Source organism: Hypanus sabinus, chromosome 13 (assembly GCF_030144855.1).
Source record: "Hypanus sabinus isolate sHypSab1 chromosome 13, sHypSab1.hap1, whole genome shotgun sequence".
Taxonomy (NCBI): Eukaryota; Metazoa; Chordata; class Chondrichthyes; order Myliobatiformes; family Dasyatidae; genus Hypanus; species Hypanus sabinus.
The window spans coordinates 4841904-4857665 of NC_082718.1; the positions used below are offsets into that span (position 1 = coordinate 4841904).

The 15762-nt window shown below is 38.4% G+C and overlaps 1 protein-coding gene across 1 annotated transcript in view; it reads right to left on the reverse strand.

The window, feature by feature from the left end:
* The window catches only part of snd1 (staphylococcal nuclease and tudor domain containing 1), a 990315-nt gene that overhangs the window by 826367 nt on the left and 148186 nt on the right, over window positions 1-15762 (reverse strand). Inside the window, exon 11 of the mRNA XM_059987006.1 lies at window positions 2617-2703. Within this exon, the coding sequence (XP_059842989.1) occupies window positions 2617-2703 (87 nt within the window). The remainder of the gene's footprint in view (window positions 1-2616; window positions 2704-15762) is intronic.

The window sequence follows — 15762 nt, forward strand, 5'->3', positions numbered from 1 at the left end:
ACGCAGGAGGGCTTAAAAGTTTAAAAAAAACAAATACTGGAGCGTATGGAGGCAATCGACAGGGAGTTCACAGACTGTATGAACCAGCTGACGACGAACATTGAAAAACCGTGTTGCATTAATAAAGCACCTTGTTAAATGTATAAAACATGTCTGCATCAATGTTATCTTGTATTTCCATACAATATTACATTAGGCTGTTACACATCTATTGTCAGAGAAGTACTTGCATAAATAGGTAAACCACCTTCATACAAGCAAGGACAGAAAAAAGGGCAAAGTGAGTATACTTATTTAGTCCTGATGAAGGGTCTTGGTCCGAAACATAGACAGTGCTTCTCCCTATAGATGCTGCCTGGCCTGCTGTGTTCCACCAGCATTTTGTGTGTGTTGTTGTTTGAATTTCCAGCATCTGCAGATTTCCTTGTGGATACTTATTTATTCAGTAAGTTATGAGTCAAAGTATTTGGTGAGTACATTTCTAACACTTCTGGCTTCAGTCTCGTTGTCATCTGTTCTGAAATTATTGGGCTGCGTTCAGGAAAACAATGAAATAGCGCGCTGCCGTCTGACAGTGTTTTCAGATTTCTCCGATTACCCCGTCCACACTGGTCTGCCCAAGCAGCGTTTTCAAAGATACACACTTTGAAGAGTGTTTCTGGAAATCTCCAGTTTTGGGGGATGAAAATGCCGTTTTAGGGTGGACGAAGGGTAAAAACGAAGAGAAAAGGCTTCGGTTATGGATTTATCCGGTGTAGTGGGGATGTAGCCTCAGTAATAATCCCAGCTAGGCACAATAAGCTTGCAACCTAGACCCCGTCAAACATGAAACTATGCCTGCAATCCTGCTATGAAGACATAGCAAAATTATCTTTAACTGTATTGGATGGTAAAGAGAGATGGAATTCAAAGTGAATTAAAGCAATTAATACTGAAACAGCCAAGTATTTAGAGCTATTACAGTGAGCAAAAAAAATTGGAGCAGTTGTCAGTGAATAATAGGTTTCTTTCTCTGTTCATTAGAGTTTGTAAATTAATTTAAGTACAATTTTAATAGTTAAACAAAATACCTTTCACCAAATGGCCTCAAACAATGCATATGTTACTTTTGAGATATTGTAACTACAATGATACTGCAACATTAATATTTTTACCTCATTGTTTATGACACGGATACTTCAGACTGTAGCCCAAGCCACAAAAAAGTTCTGGCAAAGAACCACACAACCTCAGGTAGTTCAGTTCCATTTACTTTTTAACTCCTAATAGAACATTTTGTTTTGAGAAATGAGAAACTGAGAACAATAAAGTAAGGCCATTAGACACAGATGTAGAATGCTAAAATTGCATTTGCCTTCCTTGCTACTAACTTAACATGCAAGTTAACCTTCAAGGAATCTTGCACAAGAACAAGTCCCTTTGCATCTCTTAATTCCGAATTCACTCCCCATTTAGCAAATAGTCTATTCCTTCCACCAAAGTGCATGACCATATACTTCTGTACACTGTTTTCCATCTGTTACTTTGCCCATTCTTTTAATCAGTCCCAGCCTTTCTGCAGACTTACTGTTTACACAACACTGCCTGCTCCTCCACCTGTCTTTATATCATCTGCAAACATTGGCACAAAGCCATCCATTCAAACACCCAGATCATTGACATACAACATGAAAACTAGTCGACCCGAAATTGACCACTGCAAAACACCACTGGCCACCAGCAGTCAACCACAAAAGAGCCTGTTATCTCCTCAAAGAATTCCAATAGATCTGTCAGGCAAGATTTCTCCTGAAGGGAACTATGTGGACTTCAGCCTATTTTATCATATGCCATCAAGTACCCCAAATAATGGATTCTCACACCTTGCCACCAACTGAATGCTTCTTCGTCTTAAGGATGAACTGTATCTTCCAAAATACTCTCAGATACTGCAAGAAATTCAGCTCTGAATTCAACCTGGATGACAGTGTCATGCTGTACACTCAAATAGCACACTGGGGGTGGGGGGCAGTACAGATCATCATGCTGTTATGGCTACAGTAAAGTCTCTAACAACTATGTTCCTTCACCCTTATCTAAATTTATTGCACATTAAACAAGACACTGGTAATGGAATTGTAATACCAGCACCATAAGTTGCACTCCACTGTTGAATTTTACACTCAGAATGAAAACTCATGGTGCTAAATTTCATAGAATTTTGTCTTACAATTTAGCAAATTATGATTCAGTACCCTAAACACACAACCAGGCCATAATGCTGCTCCACAATTTCAATCAGGATATGCATAAATTTCTGTATTAATGCACATTTCTAAAAACAATAAAACAAGGCATTTTTAATTATGCAGTACATTAGTTTGAAGTGTTTGTGCATGCTTATTCCGCTTAGCAAACAATTTATCCGAACCTCCCTGCACCACACCCCAATGTCTTTTGTTCATGCACAAGTTTGGTAAATTTTATCTGCAGGATAATAGAGATAAAGGATAAAGAATAAGACAGGAGTTGTAGCTCATTCTTTCATGTGTGTGGGTGCATTAAAAACTCAAGTGCCAGCAAGAAAGAAAACTTCAACAGTACTTCTGAATTAGGATAATTCTTTTTTAGGCTTACCTTTTTGCCAATCAACTTCTTCCTTAGAAATTCTCGGGCCTCAAACATGTACGGAATATCATAGAGAGGTCGCAGTTTCTTTCGGTCCTAGGGATAAAATAAAAGCAAAATTATTTCATGTAGTGTAAAAGATAAAGAGCATGTGAATAATTTGCTTAGTTATAAGAAGCAAAAACCAAATGGCCAGATAAAATGCATCTGCTATAATTTTGAACGGATTTTTACCCTTGGGATCTCACTATTAAAAATACGCCCTCTTTACTGCTTTAAAGTCATTGTTGTTCAACAGAAATGCAACAAGCATTATTTATTTGATTTACTTTAAAACCCCAAAGTTTCATTATTAATTACAAGCATCTTTACATGCTTGCCAATCTTGAAAGATCCTTTTGCTTTCTTATACATAGAATATTCAAAGTTTGTACATTTCATGATGCTTTTAATGTGCTGGAAGTAGTTCAGAGACTATTTATTGGACCAGTACTGAACTAGTTGGCAGATTGGTTCACAAGAAAAGGTTAGACACATCAGGCATACATCTGCTGAAGATGGGAAGAATGAAATGCAACCTAATTGAAACACAAGATCCAGAGAGGTCTGGATGGAATAAAAGAGAGAGAATATTTAATCTAAAATTACAACTCACTTTTAACAAAAGTAGGTCGCCCATTTAAAACACTTACAAGATTTTTTTCACATTGCATGATTAATCTTTTGATTACATATTCACTAACTTTGATCAGCTTACACAGATAGTGCAAGTTACAATCAAGTTATCTACATGTGCTCCCAATTAATTATAACCCTGTGTTTAATGGATAGTAAATAGAAATAGTAAATAATTTAAAACAAATTGTCTTTATTTAGTATAAAACTTGAATGGCCAAAATTATTTCAGTCAAATTCATAGAAAATTTTAGAAGTACATATACAGGAAAATAAATAAAACTGAATTTATGAAAATATATACCTAAACAAAGACAAACAACCAAAACTGCAAATAAAATAATTAAATAATATTGGTGACAAGAATTGTAAGGTTCTTGAAAATGAGTCTATACGTTATGAACTAAGTTCAGAGTTGAGGTGAGAAAAACAATCCATGCTGGTTCAGGAGCCTGACAGTTGTAGGGGACTAACTGTTCCTGAACCGGGTGGTGTGGGACCCAAGGTTCATGTACTTCCTGCCCAACAGAAGTGAGAAGAGAGCATGGTCTGGATGGTAGGGGTCCTCTGACGATTGATGCTGCTTTCCTGTGGTAGTGCACCCTGTAAATGTCCTCAATGTGGGCAGGGTTTGTGATGGACTGAGCTATTCCACCACTTTCTGTAGGCTTTTCCTTAAGATTTTGAGATCATGTATTTCAGAGCTGGGAAAAAACAGAACTAATGCATTGTTACATGCAAGTGTTCTAAGACAATGCAAGTTGGACTACAGGAGTAGCAAAATGAAAGAGGCCTCACTGGATGAAAGGATCCAACATAAAGTCAATGATATCAGAATAACAACCACTGGACTCAAATGGTGGCCATGATGCATGCAGTTGTTTGGAACAAAAGAAGTCGAAACACCACTAAAGATTTTTTCAAAATTAGTTTTAAAAACAGAAATACAAATGTATTAATGGAAGACAACAATATTACTGCCATCTGAAGACTATTTACCCATATGTATAGGGCAAACTTCATGGTGGATGGGGTACTGGAAAGGCAAAGAAGGAAGGAATGTGGCTTTTATTGAGCACCTTTTTACATCTTCACAAAAAACTAAAAATGCTTAATTTAATTATTTTAAAGTGGAATGACAGTAATAAGCACACAAATACACAAATCAATTCATCCAAAATCCTACAAACATCAATGAGAAACAATACCGAAAGTTACAACCACAAAACTGAACATTTGTCCCAATCTGCCTCTGTCAACAAATAAGCAAAGTCTTTTCTATATTTATCCAAGAATCAATTGTAGTAATGGTGGCTGTGACAAATATTGATTAAGACACTAAGGACACTCAATTTCAGTATGCTTAAGAGAAGAACCATAGCCTGACTGCTTGATAACTTGGCAAGAGGACATCACTCAGTACAGGGCACAAATTCTGAACAGAGATACAATTGCAAACAAACGTTAACCCCCCCCCCCCCCCCCCACATTCTACATCTCATCTCTGACAAGTGTGAGGTACTCAAGATGTTTGTCTTTCTTTGAATTAGTTTAATGTTTTGAAGTTATAAAACATAATACTGATAAAGTATTTTTAAAACAAACACAAGACAGCTATCAACCTATTGACGGGCAGCAAGAAGGTCAAACTAAAAAGCCAATGAGAAGCGGCGAGTAAAAAAAAATACAGCCCAATGCTTACAGAGATTGTCCAGTTAAAAAATGAAAGCAGTAAACACAAGAATCCAGCGTTCATGCAAGAGTGAGTACCAGGTGACAATTATCATTAAAAAAAAATGGTTGGCTTCATCGGAAAGGGGTATGTTTAACTCCACAACAGATCATGTATACTGAGCTAATGGAACAGTGTTTTAAAGCAAATGAAATAGCCAATGAGAAACAAGTACCAATTTTGCTGAGTGCATTGGGTTTAAAAGCATAGAGTTTGCTTCAAAGTTTGACTGCTCCAACAAAACCATCTAAAATGAGTTTTGCTGATAATGTGAATGTGATGCAGGAATACTTAAAACAGAATCCATTGTTGATGGCAGAACGTTTAGGTTTCATAAGCAGAAGCAAAAAGAATGGGAGTCCATTTCAGTGTACGAGGCTGAATTGAAGACGTTGTCTGAGCATTCTCAGTTTGGAAACAAGAAAATCTGCAGATGCTAGAAACACACACAAAATGCTGGAGAAACTCAGCAGGCCAGGCAGCATCTATGGAAAAAAGTATAGTTGATATTTCAGGCCAAGACTCTGACAGCACTGGAGAAAAGAAGATGAGGTGTAGATTTAAAGAGTGGGGGAGGGAAGAGAGAAACAAAAGGTGATGGTGAATGAAAGAGATGTCCTCCTTTTTCAAAGAAAGGAGCTTCCCTTCCTCCACCATCAACGCTGACCTCACCACATCTCTTCCATTTCACACACGTGTGCTCTTACCCCATCCTCCCACCACCATATCAGGGATAGGGTTCCTTTTGTTCTTCCCTAACATCCCACCATCCTCCGCGTCCAGCACATAATTCTCCAGAACTTCTGCCACCTCCAACTGGATCCCATCACCAAACACATCTTTCCCCACCAATGACTTTTTCTTTCCGCAGGGATCGCCCCTATGTGACTCCCTTGTCCATTCATTCCTCCCTGCTGATCTCCCTCCTTAACCTTGCAAGTGGAACAAGTGCTACACCTGCCCCTACACCTCCTCCCTCATTACCAATCAGGGCCCCAAAAAGTCCTTCCAAGTGAGACAAAACTTCACCTGTGAGTCTATTGGGGCCACATACTGTGTCCAGTGCTGCCGGTGTGGCCTGCTGAATATCAGTGAGACCCAACAAACACTGGAAAACCATTTTGCCGAGCACTTACACTCTGTCCACCAGAAGAAACATATTCACCCAACGATCGCGCATTTTAATTTTACTTCTGATATGTCAACCCATGGCCTCCTCTACTGTCACAATGAAACAACAGACAATACACAGCAGGTGCAGGAGTAGGCCGTTCGGCCCTTCTAGCCAGCACCGCCATTCACTGTGATCATGGCTGATCATACACAATCAGTATCCCGTTCCTGCCGTCTCCCCATATTCCTTGACCCCGCTATCTATAAGAGCTCTATCTAACTCTCTCTTGAATGCATCCAGAGACTTGGCCTCCATTGCCTTCTGGGGCAGAGCATTCCACATATCCACCACTCTCTGCATGAAAATGTTTTTCCGCATCTCTGTTCTAAATGGCCTACCCCTTATTCTTAAACTGTGGCCTCTAGTTCTGGACTCACCCATCAGCGGGAACATGCTTCCTGCCTCCAGTGTGTCCAATCCCTTAATAATCTTATATGTTTCAATCAGATCCCCTCTCATCCTTCTAAATTCCAGTGTATACATGCCCAGTCGCTCCAATCTTACAACATATGACAGTCCTGCCATTCCGGGAATTAACCTTGTGAACCTCCGCTGCACTCCCTTAATAGCAAGAATGTCCTTCCTCAAATCTGGAGACCAAAACTGCACACAATACTCAGGTTGTTCCTCCAACCTGAGACCACACTCAGGTTGGAGGAACAACGTCTTAGTAGCCTCCAACCTGATGTCATATGTGATGTGATTTCTCAACGTTCCAGTAATGACCCTCCTCTCTCCTTCACCATTCCCCACTCCCTTTTTCCTCTCTCATCTTATCTCCTTACCTGCCCATTCCCTCCTCCTGGCGCTCCTCCCCAACCCACGCCTTTTCTCTCTTCCATGGCTTTCTGTTCTCTCTGATCAGACTCACTTTTCTCCAGCTCTGTATTTCTTTCACCAACTTCCCAGCTCTTTACTTTATAACCCCCCCCCCCCACTCCCAGTTTCACCTATCACCTTGTGGTTCTTTCCTCCCTCCCCTACATTTTAAATCTACTTATCTTTTTCTCTCCGGTGCTGCCAAAGGGTCTCGGCACGAAACTGGCTGTACTTTTTTTTCTATTGATGCTACCTGATCTGCTGAGTTCCTCCAGCATTTTGTGTGTATTGTCAGTTTCGTGTGGACTTAATGATGCAATGGGAGATTGTTTAGTTTGTGGATTCTTACAAGAAAGCATTCAAAAAGTACAACTTACATTTAAAAGAGCAGTTGAAATTGCACAAAGATGCAACTGAGTTGCAGTCAGGAATGAAAATGAGTGTGAACAAAATTGCAGTGTCTAGACAGAGGCTACCCTTGCTCAACAAATTGTGTTATCAGTGTGGCAAAGGCTCATATACACCAACTAAAACAGATTTAAAGATGAAATTTGTAGAAAATGCAACAAAGTAGAATACATAAAAGGAGCATGTTGGGCAAACAGAATAAATGGACCTCACAAGGAAGAGAAGCATATTTTTTAAAAAATGCCAAGTTGCATTTACAAAACAGCACTAATCTGCATACTGTTGATGAAAAAAATGTGATAATGATGAGTGAAACAGGACTGGCTAGCCTTAAGATTAACAATGTGAAAATTAACAATTGACAAGCAATACAGTTTATGCCAGAGGTGAACTGCAAATTAATTTAAACATAATTGAACACTGCTTCAGCTGTTTCAAAGCCAGGACCAACAGGCTCTGAGACATCTTCTTCCACCAGGCCATGAGACTGATTAACTCACACTGATTTGAGTGTATTTCTGTTACACTGACTGTTCTATTTATTATAAATTACTATGATTACATATTGCACATTTAGACAGAGTCATAACAAAGATTTTTACTCATGTTTGTGAAGGATGTAAGAAATAAAGTCAATTCAATTCATTCTACAGAATTATTTTGAACGGCATTTCAAAGATACTGAACTAAAGCCTGCAGATATCCAACTAAGAACTTTACTGGAGGAGGAAAAATAACTCCTGTGGGATTGATGTTCATGACAGTGAAATACAACCACCAACAAGCCACACTGAGGTTGTAAGTGGTAAAAATCGGAGAATCAACATTGGGGAGATGCAAATGGCTGAGACAACTACAGCTTAGTTTGAGATCCATCCACCATTTGTATGCCACATCCCCTACAATGAAGTCAACTGAAAGCAAATTAAGAAAGGTACCGAATGATGTCACAACCATCTCCATGCTGAAGATGTGGATGCCCATGAATCACTGCCCACCAGAGGATAAACAGGTGTCTGTGCCTCTGGTTGGACAAATTATTGAACCAAGGAAGACAAATCGGAAACTAAAAGTGACAAAAGCAGTAGTCTGACTATTACAGTTTTGTAGGCAGCATATCTGAGGAAGCTTTGTATGTTAAATCAGGCAGCTACTTGTGAAATCTGACTTGGTTTTAAGCTGGAAGAGAGTTCAAGGAATTTCAGGAAGTTGTGAGCACTCAGCTTTTGTGAGTACAAAGAACCACAATCTACTCTGCATACATTAAGGTAATTTAATGTTCATGAGACAAAAAGCCACTTGTAAAAGTAGAAGCAAAAACCAAAGCCATGCTAGAAGAAAAAGGAAACGAGTCAATAAGAGATATGAAAACAAGAATATTGGTCAGATGACGTTGTCAATGTAGAAACCAAGATGAGGGGTCAGATCGTAAAAGCAGCAATAGAAGAATTAATGAGAGAATACTCCACTGAATTAAATTTGCCTTCCCAAGGCCAAGATGCACAAGCTAGAAGAAAACATAAGAAAAAGAAAGGTGGCTACCGTTGTCAGAATCACTTCCTGCTGTCTCAAAGTCAACTCCCACAACCACTATGGAGGAGGCCGTAGAACCTAAGATTGTTTTTACAGCCACAGCAAGTGCCAAGCAGTGATGCCCCTTATCAGGAAAGATGTTATCCCATAAGAGTAAGAAATCCTCCACATTGATTAAATCTTTAGTCCCGAATGGGACAATTTAAAACTTCCTTTGAATTAGTTTAATGTTTTTTAGTTATAAAACGTAACACTAACCATGATTTGCCTCTCCCTGCCTCCTTCCCAATTTCAATCCACAATAGACACATATCAGAATCAGGTTTATCACTCACGTGTCATAAAATTACTACAGCACTGTGTCTTAGGCATCCAAACACGTACGTGTTTACAACTTTTGCACAGTATTGCAATTACGATGCAGACCCAGTAATCAGAAAAGGATTGGATGCGACCAAAAGCTTTAAGATACTGTACATAAGCGTTAGCATGAAACTGAAAACTTAAGGCTAAAAGGATTTTCAAACCCAGTATAATTGTATAACTAGGGATTTAGGATGCAAAAACTGGAAATATTCAATAATGTAAAATCAGGTTGCTGTAAAATTCACAGCAATCTGACCATTGCCCGGTGGAAAATAAAAGGAGTTTCTCCAAAAACAACATCGACCTTTAGTCACTGAATTGTTTCAAAACAACCCCCCCCCCCCCAGAGAGACACAATCCATTACTAAAATATACTCTAATTTTAGAATATAGTATCAAGCCACCAGTTCTCCCTTAAAACATAGCACTATTTTTAAATCTTCTAATTTTAAACAAATCACAAAACTATTTAGCTTGAAAATACAAAAAGGAACATGAATTTGGTGTCAGCTTCCATACAGATTTACCAACATCTTCTAAATGAGTTTTCAGCAGCAAAGTTATCATGTTAACCAACAAGGCTGTTATTTTCTAGGTGGGTGGGCTAAACAAATTGTAGCTAGACAACGTTTCCACCCTGTGATGCAACTTTATCGTCACAATGGTCGAAGAAATTGTTTAAAAATTAACACCACCTATCCAATTGTTTTTCCAAATAAGATCCTGTGCTTTGGTTTCAAAATGTAGCATCTCACATATTGTACGAAGGGAAAATTTATGAGCTAAATGAGTTCCATGGAAAACTCAAGAAAATGTGTTTTAATTTGACCAGATATAATGAGATACAGGTACTTCTAGAACTGTTGCTATTTATTAGTAGTCCAGATTTTTAGTAATAATGTTAAATTTAAAATATACAAAGCTTCCCATATTAACTAGTATTTTAAATCACATTAAACAGTACAATTTACTAGTAGATTCTTTCCATACATTAATGTGATGCCTTGCACTTCTTCAGAGATCGATTTGGAAATGTCAGCCCTTAGTTACAACATTGCCAGATAGAGGCATTACTACTTAAAAGTTATTACCTGTGCTCCAATTATGCATTTGAGTTCATCAAGATTCAGCAGGGAGAAAACAAGATTGCAAGTGGATATAGCACCAAAAGGCAGGTAAAACGTCATGGGGCTCATTGTAGCAGTTACCATAAATTGTTCCAGTGAACACAACTGCAGAAATCAAATAGATTTCCTTCCCAGTGTTTAACTGCAAAGTGGGTCAGTGTACTGCAGGTCACCAAGTTGAAAATTTCATTCCTCTTCATCTGGTTCACCTGAAAACAGCTCAACAAATAATTTACTTTTCTTTATTCTCAAATCAAGGATTCAGAATTAATTTATAATAGTGATCCAGAATATTCATAGGCCACAATTCACATCTGTGTCCTGAAAATATTTACTGGCAGGTAGGGAAATGTTGCAATTTTGTATGAGCTGGTTTCAAGTTTTAAAACCTCGACTCGTCTAAGAAGTTGCCCCATTCATAACATAAAGATGGGCAACAAAAAAAGCAAAATCATTCAGTCCGTTAGCATCCTGTAGCTGGTACACAGGCTTCTTTCAGTATATACACCTGATACTTGAGGTACACAGTCTTTAGCAATGCTGAGTCACCATACTAATTCGTTCACTAAGATTAAAATCAATTTCTACTGAGTGCAATTATAACTGACCACACAATTTTAAGATAAGACAATCCTATTTGACAAAACAAGATTTCTGGCACATGGATTCTGTTGGAAGATAATTTTGTCTCAAATCTCCAGCCACCCAGGTTTGATTCTAGTGGTGATGCTGTATGGCAGTACCATATTCTCCCAAGGTGTTTTGGGTTCTTCACAAATCCCACAAATGTGCTAGGTTAATGGGTGACAAATTACCTTAAATGCAACTGGCTGGTCACAAATTAAGGTGTTCTTAAGCATTTAATAGAATATGCTGCAGAAAAATAGGAGGGGGGAGGAGCAAAGAAGGAATATAATTGATGGATTGCTTTGACTGAGCACGGGGGCTCCCCAGGGTTGCGTGCTCAGTCCACTGCTGTTCACTCTGCTGACCCACGGCTGTGCTGCAACGCACAGCTCAAACCATATATCAAGTTCACCGAAGACACGACCATGGTGGTCTCATCAGCAAGAACAACGAGTCAGCTTACGGAGGAGGTGCAGTGGCTAACAGACTGGTGCAGAGCCAACAACTTGTCTCTTAATGTGAACAAAACAAAAGAGATGGTTGTTGACTTCAGGAGGGCACGGAGCAACCACTCCCTGCTGAACATCAATGGCTCCTCGGTAGAGATTGTTAAGAGCACCAAATTTCTTGGTGTTCACCTGACGGAGAATCTCACCTGGTCCCTCAACAGCAGCTCCATAGCAAAGAAAGTCCCGCAGCGTCTCTATTTTCTGCGAAGGCTGAGGAAAGTCAATCTCCCACCCCCCATCCTCATCACATTCTGCAGGGGTTGTATTGAGAGCATCCTGAGCAGCTGCATCACTGCCTGGTTTGGAAATTGCACCATCTCGAATCGCAAGACCCTGCAGCGGATAGTGAGGTCAGCTGAGAAGATCATCGGGGTCTCTCTTCCAGTCATCACGGACATTTACACTACATGCTGCATCTGCAAAGAAAACAGCATTATGAAGACCCCCACACACCCCTCATACAATCTATTCTCCTTCCTGCCGTCTGGGAAAAGGCTCCGAAGCATTTGGGCTCTCACGAACAGACTATGTAACAGTTTCTTCCCCCATGCTATCAGACTCCTCAATACCCGAAGCCTGGACTAACACCTTACTGCCCTACTGTCCTGTTTATTATTTATTGTAAATGCCTTCACTTTTTTTGTGCACTTTATGCAGTCCAGTGTAGGTCTGTAGTCTAGTGTAGCTTTCTCTTTGTTTTTTTTTAATTACGTAGTTCAGTCTAGTTATTTGTACTGTGTCATGTAACACAATGGTCCTGAAAAACGTTGTCTCGTTTTTACTATGCACTCTACCAGCAGTTATGGTCGAAATGACAATAAAAGTGACTTGACTTGAAAGCTAGCAGAGACTTGAATGGGGCAAAATGCTTCCTATGGATCTGAGTAAAACTGAATGGCCTGCTTCTCACAACCATCTATACTTTGCTTAAAACCTGTGATAATCTATCAAAAATCTATCTATCATCTACCAACATCTATCAAAATGTCCACCAACTAATTCCATTCCAAACACAAAAAGTCAATTTTTATCTTGGTTAAGGATATTTAGGCAAAATGTCAACTAATCTATGGTATCATTTTCCAAATGTAACACACAGCATTGAAAATTCATTTCATTGAAACTGTTCTCTCACCACACTACTCTCCCCACACCCAGCCCCATGTTCAGTGCTTCGGCATGTAGCTATCGATCAGACCTTCACAAAACCTCCGATGGTGATGGGACAACTCATCTTGGCAATAATTATGCAGTTCTGAGGTTTACCATAATAGTTCCTGGTTTTTTTCTGCCAGATGTTCCCTAGACAGAAAACAGTCAATGATCTGCATCTTTTTTGTCTTGTCCCATAAATGCATCAAAATTGGAAAACTGAATCTAGGGGCTCCCAAGGTTATATAATGTGGGTTTTCACAAATACAAACTTAGAGGCACTTTTATGTTTAATAAAACCCACAGCTACTACATTACCCTGCAGTAAAATCTGACTGATAATTCTGAATTTATGCAAATGCTCTCAATTATTTTAAGGAATATTTCAAGGTATTGAATAACAAAATGTTTAATGGCATTCATTAACAACTGGATACAGTACATGTTCCATTATTTTAATCATGGGTAGTGTTCAGTAAGATATTTAATGAAATGAAGTTATAAGTAATGAACGCAGAGCAATACTATATGGGTAGTTATAGAAAATAGACATTTCTGACCTCCAGAAAAATAAAGTGCCTGTAATGTCTCCTCAAGTGTCTTATCAGTTAAGCAAACTCTACCTGCTATCATCAGCAGAACAGTGCATTTTCATCAATTTTTTACTCCCTGCTTCTTTGCTGTATCCTACTCTACTTACTATCAATCCATAATTTTCTTACTCTTCTACCTGCACCTCCTTGAAGCTTCTCTTGCACTTCACTCTGATCTCAGACTTTAAATTCAGCTGTCTGGTCTACATAGACTAAACTCCTGAAGAGGTCAAGATGGTAAGCTCAAATTGGGCATCAGTCAGGAGACTATAATTGTCACATGATAGCACTAATGATGGCTTTCGGTAGTGTTTACCTTTGATCAGAATGACTTGTGCAAAAAAGTAGGAACAGTCAAAAATTTCCCTTTTTTCCCTTAAACAAAATTTATGGAACAACGAAGTCACTAGACATGGAGCATATGGTATTACATAACAAAATAAGGCAATTTGACAACACAATTAGGAAGCCTAACAGTTTTATTTCACTTATCATACAATAGTAAAAATCAATTGTAAATGTACGAAGTTAATTTTGATTTACCATACAAAATATCTTTTCAATTGTTATTTAATAGATGCATTGTTACAAAGCAATAAATTAAATAAAATTAAGCCATTTTCAGAGCTCCATATACTATCAAACAACATCTGCAGCAGAAAATTTAAATGATCAAGAAAAAAATTCCAAGCAAATTACAAATTTTGATCAAGCTACATCCTTTTGCACGGTTCCATGTCAGCACTACACATTATTTATTTTGTTTTCAATATCTCCTTGGCACTATAATTCTTTTCAACTGAAGTTACAGCTGTCACTAAGGTAGGATTCTACCAGCTTTGCGCCACACCCATATTCACTGTCAACCAGCATGTTGTACTTATCATTTCAACCAATCTGATTCTTCACCCTATTTCAAGTCTACGCCAAATCCTTATAATTCAAAAAAATTCACAAAGCCAGTTTATCAATCTGCACTCTATCTTGTTGTTTCATGCTCATTATTTATTGCTATTTATTTACATTTGCACAATCTGTTGTCCATTGATCCTGTTTACAGTTACTATTTTATAGATTTGCCTGTAGAAAAAGACTCTCAGGCTTATATTTGGTGACATGTATACACTCAGATCTAAGTTTCACTTTGAACTTTGAAATCAAAAGCTGACATATAATGACCTATGACCTTGAACCAGTGCTTTAAATTACTTACCATAAGTTGCCATGTATCCGATACAAACGGAAGGCAGGAGGCACTGCTACTAATGAACAGCCATTTGACAAATGCTGCCTGACCAGTCAGGGTTAAATGTCCAGGTCAGAGACTTGGGTTTATCAAAGGCAAAAGCAAAATTACTGAGTTCAAAACTGCAAGGCTGTCACCAGACACAAAAATTTCCATGAAGGATTTAAATATGTGACACAGATCGTTTCTAGAAAAACTAATGCCAAGATTAAGGTATGCTTTTTTGTTGTCCTCACATCAAACAGGTCACCAATGACAATTTGAAGAGCTTCTCATGGGACCAGAAAAAATCACATAGAAAGCATACAAGGATATTGAAAATTTTTCTTGGCAACTACAAAGCACCAAACTATGTGCAGCTGGTTGACAACATGCTTTAAGCATACAAAACCATGAAGTGCAAGGTGTCACTAAAAATTAATTTTCTGCATTCCAGTGCAAATCTTGGCACTGTCAGTGATGAGCACGAAGAAAGGTTTCAGCAGGACAATGCAGTCATGGACAAACTGTGTCAAGACAGATGGGATCCATCAATACTGGCTGATTATTGTTGGACACTTACAGCAAGAAGCCTCAGACACTGAGTACAAACAAAAATCATCAAAACATTTTTTGCTTAGTTAAACCATTGCAAAGCATTAACACCATTAAACAATTAAATATATTATATTCAATAAAAGTTAATTTTATCTTTCTCCAAATTTCTGCGTGATACAAGGTCTTAAATTATATTTGTGTTCAGCGCCATGATCATAAACAAAAAAATTCTGTGAGACAGATTTACGTTTGAGTTCGACTGAGTGTCGAATATTATCTTTTGCTTCTCTCCTGGCTAGACGTTTAATCCTCCTTAGATGGAGCGATGTTGCCCTGCCCATGCATGCTCAATGGCTTAATGATATTATGCCCTGCTTAGACCTTGAAAAAATTCATTATTCAGTTCTTAATTTGGATATAAAGTTCCATAAGGTCTGGGGACCTTTTATTGAGTACTTTCATTACCTTCCTCTGAACTAAGGTTTTTTTTTTCAGTCCCTTGCTTTCAGCTCTTTTTTTTTGGTAGTAGGCATTATTATCTTCTGTTTTTAAGTGTATTTACAGTTTTGGGGGTTTGAATGTCCTGATTTATATTCTCTATATTGTGTTGTGGTTGGTCTGGAGTTTTTTTTTATTGCGGGGCTTGGGGAGGATACT